This window comes from Brachyhypopomus gauderio, chromosome 3, assembly GCF_052324685.1.
Source record: "Brachyhypopomus gauderio isolate BG-103 chromosome 3, BGAUD_0.2, whole genome shotgun sequence".
NCBI classification, from domain to species: Eukaryota; Metazoa; Chordata; class Actinopteri; order Gymnotiformes; family Hypopomidae; genus Brachyhypopomus; species Brachyhypopomus gauderio.
In genome coordinates, this window is record NC_135213.1 from 4,160,040 (window position 1) to 4,186,417 (window position 26,378).

General features: G+C 44.9%; 4 protein-coding genes and 1 long non-coding RNA gene across 7 annotated transcripts; all 5 read right to left on the minus strand.

Annotated features, from left to right (window-relative positions):
* Positions 1 to 33: 33 nt before the first annotated feature.
* Positions 34 to 15,139, minus strand: ankrd34bb (ankyrin repeat domain 34Bb). The gene is made up of 8 exons (XM_076998453.1): positions 14,919 to 15,139; positions 14,114 to 14,163; positions 13,890 to 13,995; positions 13,509 to 13,635; positions 7,734 to 7,849; positions 6,617 to 6,695; positions 2,493 to 2,701; positions 34 to 1,877 (listed from the first exon to the last, which is right to left on the minus strand). The coding sequence occupies exons 1-8, from the start codon at positions 15,008 to 15,010 to the stop codon at positions 356 to 358; spliced, it is 2,301 nt and encodes a 766-aa protein (XP_076854568.1). The 5' UTR covers positions 15,011 to 15,139; the 3' UTR covers positions 34 to 355.
* On the minus strand, positions 3,547 to 4,316 carry LOC143510032 (uncharacterized). The gene is made up of 3 exons (XR_013129870.1): positions 4,282 to 4,316; positions 3,989 to 4,105; positions 3,547 to 3,886 (listed from the first exon to the last, which is right to left on the minus strand). It is a non-coding gene; the product is annotated as an uncharacterized LOC143510032 (long non-coding RNA).
* Positions 15,140 to 15,600: 461 nt separating the features above from the next.
* On the minus strand, positions 15,601 to 17,124 carry LOC143509692 (cytosolic phospholipase A2 delta-like). Its single transcript, XM_076998528.1, has 2 exons — positions 17,010 to 17,124; positions 15,601 to 16,208 (listed from the first exon to the last, which is right to left on the minus strand). The coding sequence occupies exon 2, from the start codon at positions 16,198 to 16,200 to the stop codon at positions 15,796 to 15,798; it is 405 nt and encodes a 134-aa protein (XP_076854643.1). The 5' UTR covers positions 16,201 to 16,208; positions 17,010 to 17,124; the 3' UTR covers positions 15,601 to 15,795.
* Positions 17,125 to 19,261: 2,137 nt separating this feature from the next.
* Positions 19,262 to 20,789, minus strand: LOC143510034 (perforin-1-like). Of its 2 annotated transcripts, XM_076999005.1 has the most exons (3): positions 20,608 to 20,789; positions 20,456 to 20,524; positions 19,262 to 20,105 (listed from the first exon to the last, which is right to left on the minus strand). In XM_076999005.1, the coding sequence occupies exon 3, from the start codon at positions 20,095 to 20,097 to the stop codon at positions 19,711 to 19,713; it is 387 nt and encodes a 128-aa protein (XP_076855120.1). In that variant the 5' UTR covers positions 20,098 to 20,105; positions 20,456 to 20,524; positions 20,608 to 20,789; the 3' UTR covers positions 19,262 to 19,710. The 2 variants fall into 2 exon arrangements, with proteins under 2 accessions (XP_076855120.1, XP_076855119.1); XM_076999004.1 differs by having other exon boundaries at positions 20,456 to 20,789.
* Positions 20,790 to 20,930: 141 nt separating this feature from the next.
* On the minus strand, positions 20,931 to 24,744 carry LOC143510033 (uncharacterized). Of its 2 annotated transcripts, XM_076999001.1 has the most exons (5): positions 24,424 to 24,744; positions 23,859 to 24,111; positions 23,363 to 23,529; positions 21,763 to 22,919; positions 20,931 to 21,571 (listed from the first exon to the last, which is right to left on the minus strand). In XM_076999001.1, the coding sequence occupies exons 2-5, from the start codon at positions 24,085 to 24,087 to the stop codon at positions 21,193 to 21,195; spliced, it is 1,932 nt and encodes a 643-aa protein (XP_076855116.1). In that variant the 5' UTR covers positions 24,088 to 24,111; positions 24,424 to 24,744; the 3' UTR covers positions 20,931 to 21,192. The 2 variants fall into 2 exon arrangements, with proteins under 2 accessions (XP_076855116.1, XP_076855117.1); XM_076999002.1 differs by lacking the exons at positions 23,363 to 23,529; positions 24,424 to 24,744 and having other exon boundaries at positions 23,859 to 24,066.
* Between the last annotated feature and the right edge of the window lie 1,634 nt (positions 24,745 to 26,378).

Here is a 26,378-nt window from a genome sequence, read left to right on the forward strand (position 1 = left end):
TAACCATGACAATTTACAATTTTAGAATTTTTTATTTCAACGCAGTAACACAGGTCGAGGGTGCATGATAAGGACACAAGTCTACAACATATAGCTCACCAGTTATAGCTACATGCATGTTACATTTTACTATATTTACTGTCTGAAGTTAATTGAGATGTCAAGAATTTTTGGAGTTTCTTTTTCTTGCTCTCAAGACACAAGCATTTTGAATCTTACAATTTAAAACAACCAGTGCATTTTCATGTCCAAATAAGCAGAATAAACACAATGTCTGACTACTCTCAATCACAATTTCTGAATCATGCATTCGTAACTTCAGGGCGGCTTGTATGTTCTGAACACTGCCAACCATTTACTGTCCTAAGAGTTCCTCACAGTTGACCAGGTGTTTTATTTGCTCCGTCTGCATTGAGTGTCTTCTCAGCAGAGTCTTCTTGGCCTTCAGGTCCCTGGGAACACTTGGGGCACAGGGGACGAAGTGCCTCGGTCCAGATGCAAGGGGTAGGTTCCCAGGTCCGGCACCATGGGCAGGCCCAGACTTGGTTCCACTGGTGGGTCTAGTGGAGGTGCTGGCTTTGATGTCTGGGATGGGTGCGTGGGGGTTGAGTGGTGGCAGGTAGCCTGGTCGCGTCTGAGCGATGTGGTCCAGCAGGAGAGCTGCAGAACCCCTGCGCTCTACCAACGCTGGACTCCTCCGCTGGGCGACGTTCTCCAGAGACTCCTTTGAGCCAGACAGGGTGGAGGACCGGCAGGACATCAACTTGCATTTCTCCGTCATCCCCGCACCACCGCCTCCCACCCCTACCCTGCCGGAGTTGTCCGAGCGTTGGCTTCCAAACTGGGGGAGCTGGGAGTCCGAGCCGTAGTGGTCCACGCCAGTGTTGCGGCGAAGGACCACGTTGCGCAAACTGGACACGGCGAGGTCGGGCAAGCGGTATGGGTCTTCGTCCACGGGGACGGTCTCGGTGACCGAGGCAGCTTTGAGGAGGTTCTGGTGTGAGGTGGAGTGCGGCAGCGAAACGCCATCGTAGGACATTTTGCGGCTGAGCCGCTTCGCCTCCCTCGTTTGCTTGCTCTCCGCTTCAGCCACTCGCTCCAAGGCTCGGAGCAGACCAGCGGCGTCTTTGGCATCGATGCTTTCATGACGAGTAACAAGAGGCACTCGTTGAAGCGGGGACTGATGGCAGCTGAAGCCAAAAGAGAGTTCCTCTTCTGGGGTGATATCCAGGAGCTCCTCGGTCAGCGATGAGGCCTTGCTCTGCTGGAGCAACACGGACGGTGGGATCTTCAGCCAGGGCTCTGAATGGAGCCTCTGCAAGTGGAGAAGCTTGGCCACGCCCACCGCTCGCACAGCACTAGGGTCCTGCGTAGGCGATGCTGGCTTTGCACAAACGTTTGTGCCCGTTTCTGAGGTCTGACCCTTTGCTTGGTTCTCCCTCTGGTTTCCAAGCGTGGTCTCCAGCTGGCTTGGCCGTGGAGAGAGATGAGGGGCGCAGAGCTGAATTTCAGAGGGTGACATGCAGGCAGTGGGACCGCAATGCAAACGGTCTTCTAAGTCTGGAGAAGGAGGGATGTTCAGGTACTGTTTGGTCATTTGCCTCCCAGATGGGAGTTTGTCCGTGGTAATGATGATTACCTCTTTGCCTTTGGCCTTACAGGCATCCAGTAACACTCGGAGAGCTTTCTTATCCCCAGCATTGACGGCATACACCAGTGCAGAGGAACCCGAGTGGTCCTCTAAACTGGGATCGGCTCCGCTAGACAGCAGCTGAGATAGAACTTCTTCCCCTGCCCGTTCCACACAGGCATGCATTAGCGCTGTCTTGCCAGATTTGTCCTGTATATTGGGGTCTGCACCATTCTCCAGTAGATATCTGTGGAATACATGAAAAAATTACCCCCACTCAGGCCAAGCATCAAACAGAGCAGAAAGCAGAGATCTTCAGCTGTGAACCATTTATCCAAATTGTGGTCCGACATTTTGTATTTACTGGTAGTTAATTTATGTATTAAAATCAGCTATTGACCAGATATTATACATGACCTTTGCACTCTCTACAGTAGCAAAGTCTATTGACTTTGTTTAAATAAATTTAAATCTATTCACTTTGTTTAAATTGTTTAAATAAATAACACGGATTTCAAAGTCCAGATCTTGGAATTAGATTCAGGGTCCTGAGTTGAAAACCTTTGTTTTAGTGCCAGTCTTTTAGGGTTAGGGTTCTCATTAAATAGCCCTCACAAGAAAGTGACTCAGCTCATTAGCTAGCTACTATAACCGTTCTGAAGTAAACCAGCAGGGAGGCCGTAAGGGGCTGTGAACGACTGGGTCGTGTGGAGCACTGAGGTGGTGAAGCATTAAAAACTGACTCATTACGAAAGACTGCAACACACACCTTCAGTTAGCAATGCGGTACAACAAAAGTAACGTACCAAAAACCGTTATCCCATATTGCACTTGTCAAGTCCAAGATTTGAGCAAGACGTACCTGACCATCTTGGATTTTGGCACACTCTGGGTGTCGGTGTGACGGGTCTTGCAGGCTACCATCAGTGGCGTCTCTCCACGTTCGTTGCTTTCATTGATGTAAGCCCCGCCCTCCAGCAGCAGACGGGTCAGCCGCAGGCGACAGAGGTGGACGGCCTTTAAGAGGGAGTTGCCATCGGTCCGCACCTCCACGGAGTCCTCCATGACTGCCTTTTTTTTTTAGAAAAGCAGAATGATCTGTGGTTTAAGGGATCTTGGGCAACTGATTGGCATCTGAGCTTAGGTCAACTGTGTGTGGGGCACAAAGAGTTGAGGTCAGGAATGCACATTTACAGTTCACCAATGTACCAATGCAAAAAATGCTAATAACACATGATGGTTGGAAGGCTTCCGCTGCCATGAGTCATGCAAATGTTTCTTTGTTATTTGACCCCATTAGCATTCTGGGTTGGTGTATTCCTTAAATCAGTATGCTAGCAGTTTGTTCACATCTTGTCCCTCGTGAACAGGGAATAATGGGAAGTCATATGTTGTGAGGACCATTGTGGGAAGGTCAAAATGATACTAGACAGTAAAGACGCAAGAGAGTCGTCTTGGTCATCTAAACCCGTTACATAACCCTCTTTCTGGCTTTTCTTCAACTTTTCCTCTAAATTGAAATTGAACACTTATTTCCGTGCACATTTGTGTTGGTGCCAGACATGGACCACATTCCTAAAATTGGTATGAAGAGCTTTAGCCTAAAGTGTGGATACGGTGGAGGCAGAAGAAATGGTGCCATTTCAACAGACAGATACTGAACAGTGAATTGCTGGAGTTCTTGAGAACCAGGTGTTTTATTTATTTGTTTATTTATTAAAGTAATTTTTTATGCACAAAGCAAAGCCTTCTAAAATGGAACAGTGTGACCTGTGTTATTTTTGCCAGTACTTGAGGAGAGGTGTTTATTAAATATTTAGTGATTTCTGGATTTCATACGTTTCATATATTTTTAAAGGCTTTTAAAATCATTTTCATCTTGCCTTTTAAAGGTCTGAATTCTTGCATGCCTAGCTTGGATAAATAAATAGTGCTAACAGCAATTATTACTGTTAAAAGTCTAACTATGTCTCCCTAATACAATCATGTAATTTGTGTGTATAAAAGGAATTACAACAAAACATAAGAAATAATATAAACAAATAAATGCACATCGAAAATAGGGTTAGGTGCAAAACATTAAGTAGAGACAGTATGGCCTTCCATCAACAGGTGCCTCAATGCCCCCCGGGATGGCATTTACAGCGCCCGCGCGCTTTGTGCGCTCCTCTAGCCTTCAATCGGGCCCCGAACAGAGAGAATTCTTAATGACCTTTCGCTCGCGCTCACGCTCGCGCCCTCGTTCTCTGGCTCGCGCTGAAGAGGGTGGAACAAACAAGCGTTAATACGCAGATGAGGGCGCGCGGTTGTTTGCGAGGACGCGCTCAAGTGGAGCACCAAACGGGCCACTTTACGCACCTGTGCGGGGTGGTGATTCATGCCACATATCGCAATAGGCTTCATTATTTGCACTATTTTCCCCTCTCGCGGTCTTATCACTTGCTAGGAGTGAAAGTGTCCTCTCTCTCAGGAAACCTGGTGTGGGCATTTGTGGGCATGACGTTATTCATCAGTATGATTAAAGCTCTAAATTAAAAGCATGCAGGTTAATGTTAATCTTTAGTTTGAAATGTCAGAAGCTATAACGAAGCACGATAATGTTTAGTTACTGGAATGAAGGTACACTATAGCCTGTAGGTTTCCTTGCATACCTGTAAAATAAGTTTCCATGCCTTTTAAGTTTTTGTGTTTACCACAGCAACCATGAAAGCAGAAAACGCTGCGTTTGTGTTGTGTGGTGCAGTCCGTGGGTTGATGTACGTTTGTGGAGAAACACATCACGTAAGAGGCGTTTAAGGGGGGATCTGACAGCAAGGTCAACAACTTGAAACAGCACTTCAATCGTTAACACATACATGCCTACAAAAAGCCAAGCATTCAAATATCAGAATGGTATCTAAATATTAAACTGCATAGTACATATAAAGCTGCTTCAGTTTCACAACTGGAAACACATACTGAAACAGCATCTTTTTAAATTGATGATTAAAAAAAAATCTTCGATGCTTCATAATGCAGTTTAAACATGCAAAAGCCAAGACTTGGAAGCGATGGAAGTGTATAAGCAAACTGTGGATCATCGCAGTTCTTCAGTACTGGTGCTTACCTCTCGCGCTCTGCGGACCTCGGTCCCTCTCAGTTTGGGCTCAGGAGTGTCTCTCACCCCAGCGGAAAGGCCGTGTTATCCGACGCTCCGGATCAAAAGAGCTGAAGAGTCAACAAGTGCACATCATAAATGAGAGCTCGCGTGTCTATGCGTGCGCAGGTTCGCGATGTGTGGCGTGAAGAAGGAGCGCGAGCGCGAGCGCGAGGTAATGAGCGCGAGACAACAGGTGCGCGCGAGCTCTCAGGTCTGGAGTCGGCCCCTTAAAAGTCGAGTGGGTGTGTGAGACTCACGGGGAGGAGAGAGAGGCAGGCTCGACACCGCCATGACACGACTTCGCACGTCGAGCCTATGCGCAATCTGGCCATTCATCCACCCTCCGTGGACGAGGTTACGGAGCTGGAGGACGGAGAGCGCGAGCGCGCTGCGCCCACACCTCCATGGATGTGACGCCATGGCGTCCCTGAACCGCAGGGCCCCCGTCAGCTGACATCACCGTGACGTAGTGCGGGCCCTTCGTCTTTTGTGCCACCGCGCAGAGGGGCGTCATGAGTGTAGGTGTGGGCATCGGCGAGACGAGTTAAGCAGGTAATGGAGAAGACGTCCAAGAAGTGTGCGCAGATGCAATGTACTTAAAATAAGAGAATGCAAATAGGAAAAGGAGGAAAATGAAACAGTACTGACTAGCAGACGCCCAACAGATCAGTTTTACAATCCACCAATTGGAATGCCTTCCATTTCTTGTCTTATTTAAGGGAAGTTTATTTTTACCTTTCCCTTGCTTGTTGTCAGCACAGGCCTGGATCTCTAATCTGCGTTTTGATGTTATACACTTTTAAAAGGGACCAAGTTTCCAGTGGCACGCCACTACAGACCCTCAACAAGCACATTAATGGCTTGATCTTGTTTTCCTAGACCTGCCCTCTCCTGCCTTACACTTCAAAAGCGATCTAGAGGCTGAAGAATGCACTCATGATGAATATTAAGAGTTTATGTCACTACACAACCGCCTGCTGATGAACTGTATCTGTTCAATTTGATGTGCTCTGCATAGCCACAATAAATCCCAGGGGCAAGATGTGGAGAGGTAGACAGGAAGACAGCCAATCAGGACCAAACAACTCCATCTGTAATTAAGAGCAAGAGTCACTTATGTACCACTTAAGTGTGTGTGTGTGTGTGTTGACCTATCAATCAAACTAATTTCGCAGTTAGCACAAGCCTATGTCGCCTCCTGCAGGGCTGAGACTAATCAGCCTGAAAGGTTAGATCTGACTGCAGCCTCTGGCCTTTGTCAGAGGGGTGTTTAAGTGAGGGCTGTGTCAGTGGGGTCAACTGGGAAAGGTGACGATGTGTGTGAGACGGAGCGGAGAGAGGCTGAGATTATGTGTGTGCAATGTTGTCATCCAGCCTGAAAAACCACACAAGAAGCTTTTTGCCAATAATTAGTCCTCCAGACGATAAAGCAAAATGCAAATTCATGGGTGGAACAAAGTATTGAGCTGGATGATACAACCGCTACACGTCAAACAAGCACACACTCACACACACAGATATGGAGATAAACACTGTTTTAATAGCACCGAATACATGGAGATTAAAAGGCAGAAAATAAGTAACACAATTTTAACCTTATAACCTCACCCTATGCAGTGTCCACCAAAATGATTGGCTATTAAAAAAGTGTGAAATGCAGTTTCAAGTATTTCTCAGTCAGTGCTCCAGCCTTAGTTAATAAAGATATTTCTGACTGATCTCCTCTGATCTTGATGAACAACAGTATTAAACTGGCCATGTAAACCGTCCTTTCCAACCCCACGAGATGATCCAGGAGCTGTGGAGGTGGGAGAGTCCTGAAGGCCGTCCGAGATCACTCCTCATCAGTGGTCCGTGCTCTCGTACACCTCGAAGACGTACGGCAGGCCGTTCTCCTCCTGCGTCCCGGCCGGCACCCCGGAGAACCTGGGCGCGAAACCAGAGAAGCAGCATGTGCAGCAATACGTTTATTTATTTGGGTGGTGGTGGGTGGAGGTTATAACTGACACCATTCTTCAGGGGTGTAGTCCTGGAGCACTGACTTCACTACCAGGAAGAGGGACACCAGTTCCCTGGTATGAGGGCTACATGTTCCCCTCATGTTCCCTGCACAAATGGCTTCCTGGTTTTGTTGCAGGGATGGTACTGAAATGTCAGACCCGTGCTAACAATACAACAGAAGCACACTCTGGAATAATTATGTTCACAGGGCGGTACAGATCCTTAAAACATCTTCACAGAGACAAAAGTTGTTTTTGAGTAGTTAAGGGGATCCTTTCGTGATGACATGAGTAGCGGCTCACGCGATGTTCTCGTTACCTTTACTACTAGCTAGACGGTACGACTGAATAGAAATCAGAACGGAGCTGTTCACAGGCACCGCACAAACCTGTTTCTGTTCACCTTTCAATCTTGACCCGTGTTTATTAATAGATCATTTAATGAGTCTCAGTGGATGGGCAGAATTGGAATGGGAGTTCTGAGAGAACAGAATTTGGCAAAACTGTGATTGGACGTCGAGTCCCTAGGTTTCCACTTCCATGGCTTTAGTCTGATGTCTTTCTGACGCTGACCTTTCTGTTGTCACATGATGACAGGAATTTCATAGAAACTACACAGCACTTCTGTAAGCTGTTCTAGACAAGGACACTACCAAATATAAATGATTCTTCAGTATCATCAATTTAAAACAAACAATTCTTGTATTTCTGTCATCAAAATGCAACAACCTCAAAATGTCTCCTGGTTTTCGGCTGTCGCCAAGGGCAAGCAGGCAGGGAAAAACGGGGTTAACCAATGAGATGTTGTGTCTTTATCATTCAGGCATTTATCATTCAAATCTTGAAGAATTGACTCTCACCACTTCACTCAGAGCGAGGTCACATTAGGAAACGCAAAATGCCAGCGTTCTCATAACTCATAACTTACTTATAACTCACTCATAACTCATAACTCATGACTTACTCAGGCAGCAGCTTGTATTTGTCCAGGTCGATGTTGGGAATGAACGTGTCACAGTCAAACTGCGTCAGAATCCTTGTTACAAACAGACGCTTGTGTCCAGGGCTCTCCATCGCCTCCTGGGGGCAGCAGAGAGGAATTCACCCCAACGGCAAAATGCTACAGAAGCGGATTTGTAGTTATTTACTGACTCCAGTTTCTTTTTCTCTCTAAATATACATAGCAAGCATTGCTTCCGCATTGAAATTTCATGTTATTGTTATAAATTTTGATGTTGCAAATGCCATCACTGACATTCTTTATTCTCCTTCTTGAAGGGCCAGTTATAAAAAAAACACACACACACACACACCCACACACACACAGCACATTCACAAAACCAAGCAACAGACAAAAAATGGGATTACCGTGTCACTCAGAATACATATTTTTTTATAACTAAACTCTGACTCCTGAGAGAGGCACTGACTACAGCTAGCTTAAATACACAAAAATGAACCTCTAAAAAAGGCATTGAGTGACCAAGAGGAGGAAGAAGGTGATAAGAAAATGAAGGAGAGAGAGATAGAGAGAGAGAGAGAGAGAGAGAGATAGAGAGCGAGAACGGGGGAATTGGTAAGTATGATGGAGAATGGGCCTTTATAAAAGCGTCCTTGAGCAGCACAGTTACCATGACGACTGACTACACAAAGAGGAGGGTGTGTGTGTGTGTGTGTGTGTGTGTGTGTGGGAACTGCAAGAAGATAGCCGGGTGTGGGTGTGTTTACACATTGTCTGTGTTTACAGTTCAGACAGTAAAAACTTCAGTACTGAAACAGTATTGTTTAGGCCACTGCAACCGCAAAGACACTGTAAATAAAGTATTTGGACTCACTGTTGCTGGAGTTAAAACAGCAGTTATAATCTCAAGCTTAATTTCCTTAAATGTAGAATGGAAAAGGATGGTTTTCCTTTTAATACTGGAATGGAACGGTCATGCCGGGAACCTCAAACACAGTCGCATCCTCGTCCAAATGCAAACCAGACAAACAAACAGGAAGCTAAAACAGGTCTAGTCCATGTAACAGAAAATGTGAATGTGAAATGTGCCATATTTGTCAATTGTTATTTTTCACTGCAATCGAAATTTGTCCTCCGCTTTTAACCCATCTGTGCAGTTAGAACACACACACACTAGTGATTACTAGGGGGCTGTGGTGCACACATGTCCAGAGCGGTGGGCAGCCCTAGCCAGGCGCCCGGGGACCAGTTGGGGTTAGGTGCCTTGCTCAAGGGCACCTCAGTCATGGCCTCTGGCCTGGGAATCGAACCCACGACCCTCCGTGTTGACTGATTATTTTACACTTCTAAAATTTGTACACATCAGCCGGCAATACACCCCAGGCACAGCCGAAACTCCAGAGGTTCTGTGGGTATTGTGAAGAGCAAAACCATGACGACAGAAACTGGCATGTCTGGCATTCAGATTTAACAGGATCCTAGACAAGTTGCTAGTTTGCTGTGCACAGTGTACTCCAGACAGGTTTCTCAACCCTTAGACAACATCAAGAAGGCATCGTTGATTGTTTGACATTGAAAAGATGGGCATCGTAACTCTAAACGCTACCTGTAAGTAGCTAGAGATGTGATCTTATCCACATTTTGTTGGATGAAACCAGATCATGTTCTATTTAAAGTTTCATAGCGTGCTAGCAACTTTAGCTGACGTTAGCTAGCTAAGTTCCAAGTAACTAGCTAGCTAGCCATGTATACAGTACAAGACCTTGCTTGCTTATTTACAAATTAGGGTAATTAAATTTTACTGCCCATGTTCAATTTGAATAAAGTGTTTGTTGTCACATTTACAAGATGTATCTGTAAATTCCTTTGGTAGCTATTTTCTTAACTTACAGTTAATCAACAAGACATAACTAATTTGTATCTAACGCTAACTACGTCACTAAAGTGTAAATAATATTTAATAAATGTTAAAATCAGTTTTGTTTAAGAACTGAAATATCCTGTCATGCAAGCTAAAACATACCATCTGTATGTCATCTGTGTACAAATAAATTTTTCAATATGTAGTATTTTACACTTTTTCTCAATTTGGGTCATTTCTCAGATCAGAAATGAAATTCTCAAAACTGTTCAATCAGTCTCCACATCTCCTTGTCACTTGTGCACATCATAATTGCATTTCTCATTGTGTTTCACATTTTGCAAATGCTTTTGTGCATTTTGCAAATGGAAATGGACAGTTGTCGTTTTTTGCATTTATTATTTTTTTGCAATGTTTTGCTTTTTTGTAGTTTTTTGCTTATGTCATGTTTATCAAAATTTGTACCCTCCAAAACATTTAGTCTTTAGGTCATCGCCTTGGTCATTACATGCAAAAGTGCTGAACATGTCATAATCTCCAAGGCATCATTTTACATTTTTTTTGTTACATTTTGGTAATTTATACAAAATTTATTAAATTGTTGTACAAAAGGGAATTTATGAAGGTTTAGATCAACCAATGGTCTCAACAAAAGGTCAGAGGTGTGTCTCATGAACCTTTACTGTAATTGGCAAACATTTATAGACGCTAAACACTGCAGTATCACAAAGTCTCATAATGGAAAGATGTACAGGGTGAACAGCCAAGAAGAGGAGTAAGAGGTGTAGAGGGGTAAGACTGTGTGGTGTAGAGGAGTAAGAGGTGTAGAGGGGTAAGACTGTGTGGTGTAGAGGAGTAAGAGGTGTAGAGGGGTAAGACTGTGTGGTGTAGAGGAGTAAGAGGTGTAGAGGGGTAAGACTGTGTGGTGAAGAGGAGTAAGAGGTGTAGAGGGGTAAGACTGTGTGGTGTAGAGGAGTAAGAGGTGTAGAGGGGTAAGACTGTGTGGTGTAGAGGAGTAAGAGGTGTAGAGGGGTAAGACTGTGTGGTGTAGAGGAGTAAGAGGTGTAGAGGGGTAAGACTGTGTGGTGTAGAGGAGTAAGAGGTGTAGAGGGGTAAGACTGTGTGGTGTAGAGGAGTAAGAGGTGTAGAGGGGTAAGACTGTGTGGTGTAGAGGAGTAAGAGGTGTAGAGGGGTAAGACTGTGTGGTGTAGAGGAGTAAGAGGTGTAGAGGGGTAAGACTGTGTGGTGTAGAGGAGTAAGAGGTGTAGAGGGGTAAGACTGTGGTGTAGAGGAGTAAGAGGTGTAGAGGGGTAAGACTGTGTGGTGTAGAGGAGTAAGAGGTGTAGAGGGGTAAGACTGTGTGGTGTAAGGCTGAGGGGACAAAAGTGAAATAAGAGCAACAATTGTGAACCATGTTTTATATGTAAATCATGGTCTCACAATGGCTGAAGCTGGTCGCTTCAAATATTTCATAGAGAAAACATGTATGTAATTCAGAAATGTTCTCTCTGCTGTAATGCTGCACACTGACATTATGACGTTATTCAATTTTGTTTTGCATTCTTATGCCATATAGCAGGGGTAATCAATTAAATCTTTCCGCGGTCCATTTTTGGCAGATAGCTCAGACCTTAGGTCCGGGTCCGCGGTGGCGAACGAAAGTTGTTGAGCCGGGGGGGGGGGGGGGGGGGGGGGGCAACGTAACACTCAAATGGGTGGTGAACGTAACACTCGTCTCCGGTTTAAAATATAGTCTCCCGTTAAAATTTTTTTGGCATTTGGGTCCGTATCCAGTTAATCAGGAATGTAATTGGGTCCGGACAGGACGGCGTTCGGGTCCGGATCCGGACCGCGGTCCGCCATTTGGTGATACCTGCCATATAGGATATCAAGACTAGCTCATAGGGGGGCAGAGGTTCCATTTTCACACAACAAGAGGAGGCTGTATGCGCTTAGGTTGTTTTGAATGTGTAGAGTATAGCAAGTTTCTAATTATGCAGTTTTTCCAGTGAAAGTTCTCTGTTTCCATCAGAATATACAGTCTACACCAGGGCTATTCAACTGGCGGCCCATCTCCCCGTGGAGAAAAATTTGCTTTTGAGGCAAAAACAAAGAATTTTGAGTGAAGTATCTGCTTTTGCAGGTATTTCATTGAGTTTTGCTGTTTGCACTAACTGTTTTGAGAAATGCACTAGTTGTGATGCCAATGTAAACCATTATGTGAGAAATGAACCAAATCGACTGAGAAAAACTGTGGGTGTGTCAAAGTGTGCTTATTAATCCACAATGCATACTTAGAAAAGGTACGTTTTTTAGTATGGGTTGGGTGGACATTATAGTCCCACAGTGCAATAAGAATGTTAGGAGCTACTCATGTCATTGCTACTTTATTGTTGTGAAAAACAAGAAGGCAGCAGTGGCAGTAGAACGTGAGATATTAAATTTGAGACAAATTAATAAATATAATAAAGGGTTATTCGTCTATACGTACATAAATTTGTAAGTTAGCCAGCTGCAGTTGTTACCAAGGCAGGGTTGCCAACTTTTGACGTTCGCTTGGAGTGAGATTTTAACCTGGAGGAGGTGGCGAGTGTAAAATTGTTGGGGGGGGTGGCGAACTTAAGTTGTTGAGCAGGGGGGGGGGGGGGGGGGGGGGGGGTGAACGTAAAATGGACACAAATCGTGATCTGTCGATCACCGGTGGTTGGCATCAGAGCGAACTAGTAACTCATTGAATCATATATGTGGATCAGAGGTAAATAAACTGGGGTTTTTTTTCGGCGTGACAGTTGGCAACCCTGCCAAGGTGAATGCCCTTCATAAGCAAGCTAATTAGCTAGCTAGCTGACTGCACCTACATTTAGCCATTTTATCCATACCTGTAAATTTGGTAGAATTTAAGGTGTTACTATTTTAGGTTTAATATCAAACCCAGTCCAAAGTAACCAAGTTGCAACTTGCCACAACACGTTACGGCATTAATATTTTGTGTACTTACTAGTACTAACTGTACTAGTATTATTAATATTAGTATATAATTCATACTTCATAGCATTAATGTATAGTACATAATTCGATTACCCAACTAGTATGACAGATGTTCATTTTATTTTGTTGCCTGTCTCATGTGAAGAAATGGCCTGTGTTGTCATATAAACTGAAATTATACTATTTGTCTTTGTTAGTCCTTTTGTCATATAAATTTCTCACTTTAATTTAATGAACAAGACATAATCTGATGAGGGCTATACTGTTAGCTATCACTATTCCTTCAAGCTACTGGAAGCTTCTGCACTACTGAAGTCTCATTTGACAAGACATCTATGCAATTTATTAATGTGTTTTGCATGGGGAACTGAAATTCTCTCATGGATGTTATGAATCCTGATGTGGATGGATGTTACAATGGACAACATTACATATCCTGATGTGGCAGTGTTTGGGCAGAAAGAACTACTTTTCTGCACTGGTCAGGGTGACCAAACAAGCTATCATTTTGTTACCATTGGAATAACTGAAGCCATCTGCCCATAAACCCAAATACTCTTTCTTTAACCTGTCCAGTGAATTTATTTGATTCACACTGTTCCTCTGGGCATAACATCTTACATAAAAGATATGATACACAAGCTAAACTAAAACAGGGTCAGAGGTTCTCTAAATGTGCACCTGCAACAGATTTGACCCTTTATCTCATTATCTGCTTCTCATTATCTGTCCTGGTTTTTGCTTACATAATGAAAATGACAATCAGATCACAAAGGTATTGACAGAACTGACTGTGGATCACTGTCGCATGACGAATGCCATGTATGACGTCCCAGAGTGACTGCTCCTGAGTGTGGAGAACACACCTTCCTGCACAACCTAGACACTGATGCAGTGTGGGCGTATACTGTAGTTTAAACCTCACTCGCCTTATATATCGAGCTCCCACCGATGACCCACACTTGATCGGCCTGCTCTGCTATCTCCGGCGTGTCCAGCAGGCGGAGCGCTGAGCTGAAGTCTGAGGCCAGGTAGTGCGCCCCCTCTGGTGGTGCCCTAGAGCAAGAGACGGTGGCCGTCACCCAAACCCCTCACTGCCTTCTCTGCTCAGGAGTCTGGTAGATTCCTCGGCAAACTAATAATCTGTCACTAGGTTACCATAAAGCGGTCAAAGACGACAACGTGAATGAGCGGCTATGTTTACATAAATATTGGAGGGCGAGTATTCAAGTTCTCTTTTCAGTCCATTAATAAACGACATGTGAACAAACTCAGAAGTTATTAATCAATCTACTGAAGAACACTCTTACTTGAGCTCTCTGCTAAGCACAATGTTGATCCTGTTCTTCAGAGGCCTGTTCTGAGCTGGTATTGAGAACCATGTTTTTCTGCCCATGATGACCACATTTCTCTTTCCTGTCAGATATGGAAGCGTCAGGTAAACACAACACACATTAACATTATCTTCTGCAATCAAAAACAAGATGGTAAACATGGTATATGTGATACAGCAATTAGATTTGATTGCTGATACCTTCTGTAGTAGGAGTCATCGTCATCCTCTGAAAATGTTTGAATTCTTTACTGCAAAAAATAAACACACATACACACACACCAAACAAAAGGTAGATTTGAGCATATAATACAGGATAGGTCCTGAAACCTGCCACCTGTTCAACTAAAGATAGAAACTACTATGTTGCATAAAAGCACAGGTATCTAACACTAAATTACAGCTTTGGTGAGTTTAATGTGCAGTGCTACCTAACTAAAGTAGGCTATACCATTCACTCTAACTGCTGTGTAAACACGGCCAGCTTACTATAGTATACCATTTAACCCAACAGCTGGGTAAACACAGCTAACTATGGTATGGTCATATTAGCTGTACACGAGACTCGTAAATACGAATACAGTACACGTTTATTTTCAGTATCCCATGTCAAGTCAAGGAGATGTAACTTAAACACTGTACTTGGGTCATGAAAGCCAATCTGACTCTGTTTAACATGAATTAAACCCTGAATGTGCATGTATAGCTGTTTAACATGAATTAAACCCTGAATGTATAGGTATAGCTCTGTGTAACATGAATAAAACCCTGAATGTGCAGGTATAGCTGTTTAACATAAATTAAACCCTGAATGTGCATGTATAGCTGTTTAACATGAAGTAAACCCTGAATGTATAGGTATAGCTCTGTGTAACATGAATAAAACCCTGATTGTGCATGTATAGCTGTTTAACATGAATTAAACCCTGAATGTGCAGGTACAGCTCTGTTTAAGATTAATTAAACCCTGAACCCGGTCATATCTGGACTGATTATTCGACGTTACCTTAATCTTATCGGGTGCCACGGTAGGTTTCCATTTTTGCCGATGCCCATGTCTGGACAAACGGCAACGATACAGTTCAGTAACCGACACATGACTAGCGAGCACACTCCCTCACGTCCGTTACCGGGATTACGGTCCCGGGTAGAAGCAGCGCGCGAGGATTCACGAGGCGCGCGCCAAATGAAATCACCTTCCGGCAACACGCAGATCTCGCGAGACAGAGAGGATCACGCTCCACGTCTTGGACTTGCACCTTTGGACACTTTTAGGCCTTGTTGTTTTAGTACATGACATTTATTCAGCTTATGTATGAACGGTGGAGCTTGTTGCTCACACCACGTCTGTGAGCACAATGTGAGACAGCAACACCGTAGGAGGATGAATCAGGATGACCATACCGACTCTTACAATAATAACCGATTACATTTATTACACTTTCACTCGCACATATAAAATACTAATTATGCTCACAGCGTTGTTTCACTTTTCCTCCGCTTTAAATCTTGCCATCTTGATATATATTTTAATTCATAGTTTATTATAGTATTATAGTAATAGTAATAATTAGTGTTCAAAGTATTTTTCTGCATAAATTACATGGGTGTGTGTGTGTGTGTGTGTGGTCCTCCATCAGAACAGTGCTGTAACAGGAAAAGTGACTTCAGCGCCATTTAAACTGAAGCAGGTTTGCAGGGAATAATTTTTATTGGTTTTACATTGCATTTAAATTGCAAGTTATTTCACAATTTACAGGACATTCAATCTGCTTGTGAAAGTTTATCTTTTCAAGCCTGCTTTGAGAAATCTGGGTCTTTATAACATCTCTGGGATTTATCTCTCAGGATTTACAGTCCTGATGAAGAGATACTAGAGCTTTTTAACTGACTGATAGGTTGTAGATCAACGTGCCCTTTTTTGTCATGGCACACGCAATATCGGTAAAAGTGCCCTTGGAAAGTGTTTTGGTGCAGGTGCCCAGAACGTCATCGTCCTTCACGTCTTCGTCATACACCACCATCTTCAGAACCTGCCCGGATTTACAGCTGGCAAAGCTGAACACTTCGGACCAGCCGGGATAAGCCGTGCTCGGTTTGGTGACGGTCCTTCCTCCGCTGACCTTGTTACACGAGACCATAACGTACGGGTCTGGCTTGTTGCCGAGGGCGTCGCCCGCCAGGTCCCGGGCCCTGAGGCTGCGCACGGTGACGGCCGCGGTGGAGATCATGACGTGGAACACCAGCACCAGGACGGTGAGACACATCAGACGAAGACAGAGACCCATACTTCCTTCTGTTATGAGCAAGGGGACAAAATGAAGCTTGCAGAACTTGCATGCAAACAGTTTGTTGTTTGGATTACAGTAGAAAATTGAACAGAAGCTTTCTTAACCTTAATTAACTGCTTTAAAGGCAGAAAACACTGTTTCAGGGTTTGAAGTGGATGGATAGCTCTTACCTGAAGATTCAAAACCCCAAGTTGCTCTCTGCTAAAACTAGTCCCAATTTATATGTGTTCTGGAACATACTCTGACCTTGAACTTATCAACAGGTGAACAAGTCTCACGTACATCATCCAATAAGAACATAGGCCCTAATATATATATATATATATATATATATATATATATATATATATATATATATATAGCGCCTTGCATACATATTCATACCGTGGGTATATGTTAGACATACAGCTTGTACCAGCATGTGTTTAGATTACTCTGACATACAGTGCCTGACTTAACCCTCTATTGCACACATTATTACACCAACATATAAAAAAAAGTGTTTTTATTTTTTAAAGGGGTACATTATGGTACGTTGCCATATGGAAACATTGTGCAACAATGGAAACAAGATCAAACAGATTGTAACGAATGAGAGCTAAGAGGCGGACACAAAATCTGAGGAGAGCAGGGTTTAATGGCTGGAGTATTAACATAGGGGGTAAGAGGGTGACGAGGCATACTAATAAAATACAAACTATCACAAACCAAGAACTGATAACCAGACAGGATGACTCAGAATACAAAAGACAGAGGAAAAACAAATACAAGAACTCAGAACAAGGCCAATAAACAGAACAACTTACAAGGCAGGAATACGAACAACCAGGATTACTAACACAATGACTTCCAAAGAGGGACTCAAACACGGAGTACAAGTACCAAACAAATCAAGACAAACTAGACACACCTGAAATTAAGGAAGGAGGGACAGACAAGACAAGGTGAACAACAGAAGACACTGGACTAACTGGGGAACGGATCTAAACAAGGTTACACAGAAGACAAGGACAGGACTGACAGCGGGACGGGATTCATATGTGACACAGATCATAGAACTTTCATATATGAATTTAATTAGTTTTGTTCACTGAAAAATGTTACAATTCAGTAATCAATGAGAAATAAATGATTAATGAATTGTAACATCAATTGTAACAGAATTACATTTACTGGATGGAAAAGGGTTTTAAACAGCACGTCCACTATTAAAATACTTTTTGCAGTTTAAAAATGAAACGGTGTTTATAGATCACTTTTTATTGCTCTTGAAGTCATTGGGAAACACACTACAGTCGGTTCTCGATCTCTAATGATTCTCATTTGAACAGAGCTACCTAGAGCTCATAGCTGTAGTACAGAGTGCCGTGCTGCAGTGGGCAAGCCATGCTCTGGTGAAGGCCTGGCTGAGCAGCAATGTTACAGGTGCCCAGCTTGTCGTCAAAGTTCAGGTCCTTGTAGGCCTATAAAAGTGGTGGGCCGTTATCTGCGTTAACGGTGTTCGATAATTTGATACTCTTATCGGGCGATATAAAAAATATTTATATTTATAATAATAAGTTGGGTTGGGAATTGGGTCAAAATGGGTAAGCAAACTATGATGACTTTCAACTTGATAGTTTAGCTCGGCTGTATTCTTAACCAAATTGCACAGTAGGGAAGAGAACGAGTTTTAAACCTGTGAATTACAAATCGTACGTGTGTTTACATGGATGCAGTCACGAAGTCGCCAGGTTTGCTTCATGGAAAATTCATTTTTAAGAAGTTTCCTAATGGAGACATTGACAAGACCAAAGTTTGTTTGCACCTTATGCAACGCGGAATTAGTTTATTGTAGGAGTTCTACCAGTCTTTAAACGCAAAGCACCCGTTTGCTAATGCTGCTGACGCTGGTCAAGCACTGATGCAGCCCAGGGGAAGAGTCGCTGAAAACAGGTTAAATGTACTAAATGTACTTACATTTCAAATCTCATGTTTAGCTGAATAAACATGTTATCAACCCCTTTTAATGTACAGTATGTAGGCTTACAAATTCATGTTTGACTGAATATGCCTTCTTAAAGTATGTAGGCATACAGTACTATTTTCATGTTTAACTGAATAAAGCGTTGAACACGAGTACAGTACATTTTTTTTGAGCATGTTTTTTTTTTCTTCAAGTATCAAAGTAGAACAGCTTCCTCAAGCAGTCATTGATGCATTTTGGAAACAGGAGATGAGCCCCTGGTCTAATGCACCCTCTGTATTAAGAAACCCTATCTCAAAGACTAGAGGCGGTCCTTGCATAGAGGCATTGCTAGGCAATTGCCTTGGGCCCCTCCCACTGCAGCCCACTGTAGGGGCCCCCTGACTAGCTAACTTATTTCTTGCATATTAATGTTGATGGGCCCCCTAGCTAAATTCGCCTTGAGCCCCCAAATTGCTAAGTCCGCCACTGTCAAAGACTGACTTTTAGTTATTACTTGGGTAGCACGCATATTCTGAATGAGCCATTTTAATCTAGATTAATCTAGATTAATTTCAAGATTTCAGTGAGGTTAATCTAGATTTTAAAAATGTATCTATGCCCACCCCTAATATATATATACAGTCCCTGACATAAGTTCTGTCGCTTATCCATGTTGTGGAAACAAAAGGTTATAACCTGACTTTAAATTCATCGATTGGTTTTAGAAATTACTCATATGAAAGCTGAAACCCTCCCAAATGAGATTTAATTTACGAAAATAAATTCGCTTTACTGCAGAAATATTGATCATTTAATGAACACAGAAAGGTCAGATTTTGGCAAGACAAAAGTTTTGTTGCCCACAGAAAGTAAGGTGAAAATCAAACAAATAATTCACTTCATATATGCTTAATAACACTGGTGAATGACATTGTGGTGCTATTAGAGCCATATTTAATATTTTGTGTGACTTCCACGAGCTTGAAGAACCGCATATACAGTGTGTGTATATATATATATATATATATATATATATATATATATATATATATATATATATATATACACACACGCCTTGTATACATATTCATGCCGTGGGTATATGGCAGACATACAGCTTGTACCAGCATGTGTTTAGATTACTCATACAGTGCCTGACTGAACCCTCTAACATTATTACACCAACATATTAAAAAAGTGTTTTATTTTTTAAAAGGGTACATTATGGTACGTTGCCACATGGAAACATTGTGCAACAATGGAAACAAGATCAAACAGATCATAGAACTTTCATATATGAATTTAATTAGTTTTGCTCACTGAAAAATGTTACAATTCACTAATTAATGAGAAATAAATGATTAATGAATTGTAACATTGTAACATCAATTGTAACAGAATTACATTTACTCGATGGAAAAGGGTTTTAAACAGCACGTCCACTATTAAAATACTTTTTGCAGTTTAAAAATGAAACGGTGTTTATAGATCACTTTTTATTGCTCTTGAAGTCATTGGGAAACACACTACAGTCGGTAGTCTCATTTGAACAGAGTTACTTAGAGCTCATAGCTGTAGTACAGAGTGCCGTGCTGCAGTGGGCAGGCCATGCTCTGGTGAAGGCCTGGCTGAGCAGCGATGTTACAGGTGCCCAGCTTGTCGTCAAAGTTCAGGTCCTTGTCCCACACTTCGAACTGGAGGTGGTCGCCAGCCCTGCAGTCTGGGAAGTAGAAGCTGGCTCCCCATGTCGGGTTGCTGGTGTCCTTATGGAACTCGGTCATGCCGCCGAAAGCAGGGCCGCACCACACCTTGACGTACGGGTCGGGGGGGTTAGGGGCGGGGTCGCCCTTCAGGCCGCTGGCCCGCAGGCCGTACACCCGCAAGGCCGCATCGGCGGACGACAGCGCCAGCACCAGCGTGAGCGCGTACAGCGGGAGGGCGTTCATGGCTTCGTCTAGGCAGGGGGGAATATCGAGAAATATAGAGAAGGTCAAGTGTCAACAGCGACGGTTAATCGGCTCGGCTATGCCGGCAGCTCTGTGCGGTTCAGTATTGTTCTCGAGCTGAACTGTCTGATTCGGGGCTACACACGGCCCATCAGCAAGATCAGATGAGCTGAACCGCGCAGTGCTTGGATCTGGAAGGTGAGAGGGTTCACACCTCGGGATGAGATCCACGGGTCAGAATGGACCAGCCAGTGACCCTGACCTCACACCACAAGGATAAGAAAACACAGACAAAAGGCCCCAGAAGTACAGAGAGAAGTGTGGAACTATTGTTAGGAAATACTCGAGCCGATCTCACCTGTTCTGCAGAGTCTGAATACGAGCAGCTTTCCTGGACGGTGAGAAGTTACTCTGCACCTCGACCACCCTGAATATAAAGCAAACACGATGCACGTGACGACCTTGAGCAAATCAGCAGGCATTTTATAGCTTGAAAACCTTAAAAAGTACCTCCTGAAAAACCCTGATGTGTTTATCAGACAGCACGACAAGTGGACTAGTCACGTATTCAGGGTCTTTGCGTAAGCCTATCATTGTGTAAATAAACCAAGAGAACTGCATGTTACAAAAAAAAGTTAAAAAAGAAACAAGTAACAAAAAAGAAACAAGGAAAGTCAACACCAAACCTGTTCATGCTCCCCAAATGTAATATCCATTTGACTCAGGTAGTCTAATTAGACAGAATATTGACAGTAGTGTTGAGTAATGTAAAGTGATCATTAAAGTGAAAAGCCCACACTGCTCTGAGCAGAAAATAAACTACAAACTACACGGACATTTTAAGGCCTTTTATTTTAAACCAGGTTCAAGGAAATGTAAACAATATGAGCACTTCTGCCTGTCTGAAAACTGTAAAAAGATTTACACATTCGTAAAAGGTGACAATGTGCTTTACTTCATGACTACAAATAACCTATAAAAGTAGCTGTTAGTACGTTTAAAAAGGACTTTAGATTATGTCAGATAAATGACTGCAGCTATATTGAGAATCCTCATTTATTTTTTATATTTAAGTGTAGTAAGAATATTGTTGATTCACGTCCAGATGATCTTTAACTTATGGCGCCTCCTGCTGGCCCTGTTCTGTAATTTCTTGATATTGCTCAGCGTCATAGACCAGCAGCCGCTCACGTCCAGCGTGGACAGGCGATAGCAGGAGTTCACCAGTCGCACCATGCCCGCCATGGTGACGTCGGAGCGCCTCAGGCTGACGCGTCTCAGGCACTGCAGCGGGGCCTCGTGCGAGTCGCCACGGCGATCCAGGACCTGCTGGAACACGGGGTCCAGCGGACAGGGGGCGGCGGTCAGAGACAGGGTGTGGAGGTGCGGAGCGCCTCTCAGCAAGGCCCGCAGCGCCCCCTTCAGGGACCTCCAACACAGAACCGGCCTCAGCTGCCTCTCGTCCAAGGAGAAACTGTCAAGAACACGTTCTTAGTTAATATCGCATATAAAACATATCGCACATCACAGAGAGGCAAAAAGACCATAGTGAAACAGTTAAATATATATACAGGTATACGATAACAGCTTTTATGATAGAAAACCCAAACCAGATACCTCAGAATAACGAAAAAAAGAAAAGCTTTCGGACTGAACATCTCTTACTTCATCGTTAAAGCGCACAGGTGTGGCAGGCGTGGAAACCCTGGGTCGTCTTCGCCTTCATCGTCCACTTCCTCTTCCTGGTTGGACCTGGGAGGGTCTACGTGAACGGTGAGCGTGGCGAGTTTGGGGCAGGCCCGCAGGAGCTCCAGGAAGGCCAGGTGTCCGTCTGCTCGGACGCCCTCCAGCGAGAGGGAGTGCAGTTGGGAGCCGGCGGCCTGCAGGGCGGGCACCAGCTCCGAGAGACCGCCGGGGAACTGCAGGGACAGACAGCGCAGCTGGCCCCCCGACGCGGCCAGGCCTCGCGTCAAAACCTCCGCCTGCCCCGGGCCTTCCTCGCCCTCGTCATCCTCTCTGTGGCAGTTCAGCGATATGGAGCAAAGGTCTGGGCAGAGCTGTGTGACGGCATCCAGGTTGGGGAGAGAAACGCCGTCGATCTCTCGAAGACGCAACTTAATCCCCTCCCCTTCGTCGCCAAATACTCCTCCTCCTCCTCCTCTGGCAGTACTCTCGCCTGCCCCAGCCCTCCGTCCGCAGACCGTCTTCCCGTCCCTGCCCCCCTCCTCCTCCGTCTTTAGGTCGCTATCATCTAAACGCAACCATCCGTCTGCGATTTCCTCCAAAGGCACGCTCTCCTCTCCGTCCGACCTTTCCCCCGTCTCCGCGTCCCTGTCTCCGGCCCGGACCCTCTCGGACCACAGCTCTCCCAGCCCGGGCACGCCCTCCTGCGCGCTGAATCCCTCCGTCAGCCCAAACGCCCTGTTCCGGATCAGCTCGCACGCCCGGCCCGCGCCGTCCAGGGCGAGCCGTCGCAGACTGGGCAAGCCGAGGAGGAGGAAGGCTCCCGAGGCCGCGCCCTCCCCCTCGCCCTCGCCCAGCCCCACGTCCAGGGCCAGCAGGCTGGTGAGGCGCTTCAGCCCGCCGCCCTGCTGCCCCCGGTGGGGCAGGGGCAGCAGGGCGGCCGGGGAGAGGTGGGGGCAGCGGGACACGTCCAGGTGCTCCAGCACGGGGCACTTCCACGCCACAGTCAGCATGACCGTGCGGTCCGACAGCGTTCCGGCCAGGCAGAGCGAGCGCAGGGTGGGGAGGTTACCCAGCAGGCTGCACAGGGCGGCCGAGGACACGTTCAGAGCACCGCTCAGATTCAGAGACCTCAGAGACTGGGGGGGGGAGAGAACCGTGGGGGGAGAGAGAGAGAGAGAGAGAGAGAGAGAGAGAGAGAGAGAGAGAGAGAGAGAGAATATCATTAACATTTTTATGCATGTATTGTTATTGTTTGTCTTTGACACAATACAAGTGGCCTGGGCAGTAATGGCCTGGTGGTTAGGGAACTGGTCTTGTGACCGGAGGGTCGCAGGTTCGATTCCCAGACCTGAGGCCATGACTGAGGTGCCCTTGAGCAAGGCCCTTAACCCACAATTGCTCACTTGTATAAAAATGAGATAAAAATATGGGCTCTGGATACGGGCGTCTGTCAAATACCATAAATGTAAATGTAAGTAGTGTTGGGCTGAAGAAATTTAATTGTGCTGTTTTAAAAGATTCTACCTGATGCTTCTCAGAGCCCACAAGCTTCTATTACGTGTGTGTGTGTGTGTGTAACCTGGCAGCGGGCTCCCACGAGGCTGCAGAGGTTGGCGGTGACCAGGCAGCAGGAGCGTGCGAGCGACAGGTGTTGCAGTTGTGGCAGCAGCAGCAGGTGGAGCGCGGCGCGTGACAGCAGGTTCCGCCGCGCCAGCACACAAAGCAGCTCCTCCAGCAGCTCGCTGGCTACACAGCGCCACACACAGGAGAGAGGAGGGATTACAGGCCTAGCGGGACACCGGCGGGCCCACCACAGAGAGGCTCACAGAGTTATGAGGTGAACGCGAAACAAAGACAAGAGGTTTGGAGCTACAAGAGACCCAGAGTGAAAGAACACAACATAGAAAAACAGCTGAATGGAAAAATCTGAGGATGAACGGCAAAGAAAGGCAAGAAACACCAAGAAAACAATGTGGAAAGAAGTACAGATATATGGAAACAGTCGATGAGTACACTGTGTGAAAGTGTGAAAAACAGCAGGGTCACACCAAGTCACCACACCCAGAGATACCTACGCAGCAGGCTGAAAGGGCCCATGACGTATCTGAAGAAGTACTGATCCATGTAATTCTGCACATAGTCCTGCACCCAAAGGTCCTTCATATTCTCCGCCATGCTGAGGAGGCACAGTCGGACCAGCGAGGAAGGCTCGTCTTCCTCTTCCTCGCTGCACTCGCGCTTACGAGCCCTCCTCTTCTGACCGCCCATCTCCTCTCTGGAGTCGGGCTGGCGAAACAGGGGCATCGCTCACCATCTGCTCTTCAGGCACTGAAACGGGGGGAGTGTGTGTGTTATGATCACGGCTCGTCCCAGGGAGGAACGCTTGGTAACTAGTATGTGTGTGAGGGGAAGAGTGTTAGAGCCGCACAACACTGAGGAAAGACACCGGGAGGTTAAAAAACCACGAGTGGAGGTAGTCACACCTCATCCAGGAACATCTGAACATCTTCAACAACTGATACCTTCATCAATTATCCAAGGCTGTTGCGTTAATAAACAGAAGGAACAAACCACTGCAAGAAAAGTCACGTAGCACATAAATATGAACTGATTGAACATCAAACCGATGAATTGTCTTACCAAATGTTCAGTGGTGATGTTAGTGGGCGCTACACAGTGTGATGTGAAGCTCGTCTGGTCCGCTGGTCTCAGTGTGAGAAGACACCAACACATTACTGTCCAAATTACTGCGACCTTTGAACTACACTTTAGTTACAAAAATACGAAATGAGTAAAGTCTACAACTTGGTCGCTTCGCGTTCAAGTTTTCTTTCTAATGTCTGCGCTCTATGTGCGTGAAAAACTGTTTTTTTTTTTAGGTGATAGAATGAGCTGAAACAGTTCAGGAGTTCATCCTGGTAGAAGACTGAACATCTCAGCTCCTCGTCTTCCTGGTGTGTGTTACTCGGGTTGGTTTAGTGTGTTCACTCCCCTCAACATCGCCCCCTAGCGCCGTGGAGCTCCTCAATTATTAACACTAGAGCTGGAAAACTTTGATTGTATTAGTGATGCCACAAAGTGACTCACTTTGCAAAGACAGAGTAGTGCTGGAGACATTGTAAGTGCAGTCAGTTGGTCCAATTACATTTTGGCTAAAGTCCAAATTAAATGTAATTAAATGTAATTAAATGCTGGACAGGTCTCAGAACAGCCTATCGTCTCATGGACACAATAACGTAACATGTTCCCCCGTTTGTTTTAGACAGTCCTACTCCGACTGGGAAGACCTTGAACTTTTACTAAGTACTTTACAAAGGAGCTTAGCAGTGAGTCTGTTGAGCCAATCAAGAGGAGGCATTCAGGAGAGGAGGCGGGACTTAGACAGATAGACAGCAAGTCAACATCACTAAAATAACAAGGCTGTTATCAGGGGATGTGAAATTTTTTTAAATAGCAAGTATATCAAATGAACATTACACAATTGGTTGTCCATGGGTTCCTAGATGTTTATCAGTTTGTAAAAATACACTTTTAAAAAGTTGCCAGTTTATTAGATATATACTTTTTAGCTGTACAGACAGCCATTTACGTACTCAGATGTTAACTGACCAATGGCAACTTCTTGTCCTGTCCTCTGTACATTTGTACCATGTTTCCAGTTGCCCCTGCCAAAAAAGAATTTAAAAAAAGTCAGAGTGTGTGTGCGTGTGCAGTGGCGGACTTAGCAATTTGGGGGCTCAAGGCGAATTTAGCTAGGGGGCCCATCAACATTAATATGCGAGAAATAAGTTAGCTAGTCAGGGGGCCCCTACAGTGGGCTGCAGTGGGAGGGGCCCAAGGCAGTTGCCTAGCAACGCCTCTATACAAAGACCGCCTCTGTGCGTGTGCATATAACATTTTAGTTCTAGAGGCACAGACAAACTTGGACTACTTACAAGAAACAACCGACAAGGGAACAGACGTTTTAAAGTTAAACACTGACTGCAGGGGAATCAAACACGACAAGGCTGGAGACGAATAACAAGAGAGGCGTGACAGACGGGGGACAGACAGGACAACGAACAACAACAGATAATAGGGAGTTTTTCCTCGCCACTGTCTCCTTTGTCTTGCTCATTAGGGATCTGGACCCATACGATTGTAAAGCTGCTTTGTGACAACGTGTGTTGTGAAAAGCGCTATATAAATAAATTTGACTTTGACATGGACAGGACTGCCTGGGGAACGGATCCGGAAAGGACAGAAGACATGGACAGGACTATATATAATATATATACTATATATATATTATATATATATATATATATATAATTTCTTCTTTAGTACGTGTGTATACTGAGAGGAACTGAGTGAGAAGGTTCTTGCTCCAGTCAGTCACAGCCACAGTCCTGACCGCCGATGCCACAACGCGGTTCCCCTCCACCTGCTTCTCATAAGAGTGGCTGTGCAGGAAACTGCATGCAGCAGGTCACGTGAACCAGCCGAGTGTCGGGATCACGCGGCCAGTGGCCGAATCTGCAGAGAGGTGATGTGGAAAACAGACTGCTAGGGTTAAAGGGAAATCTCTGTGCTTTTATCACTCTCTCATGAATCAT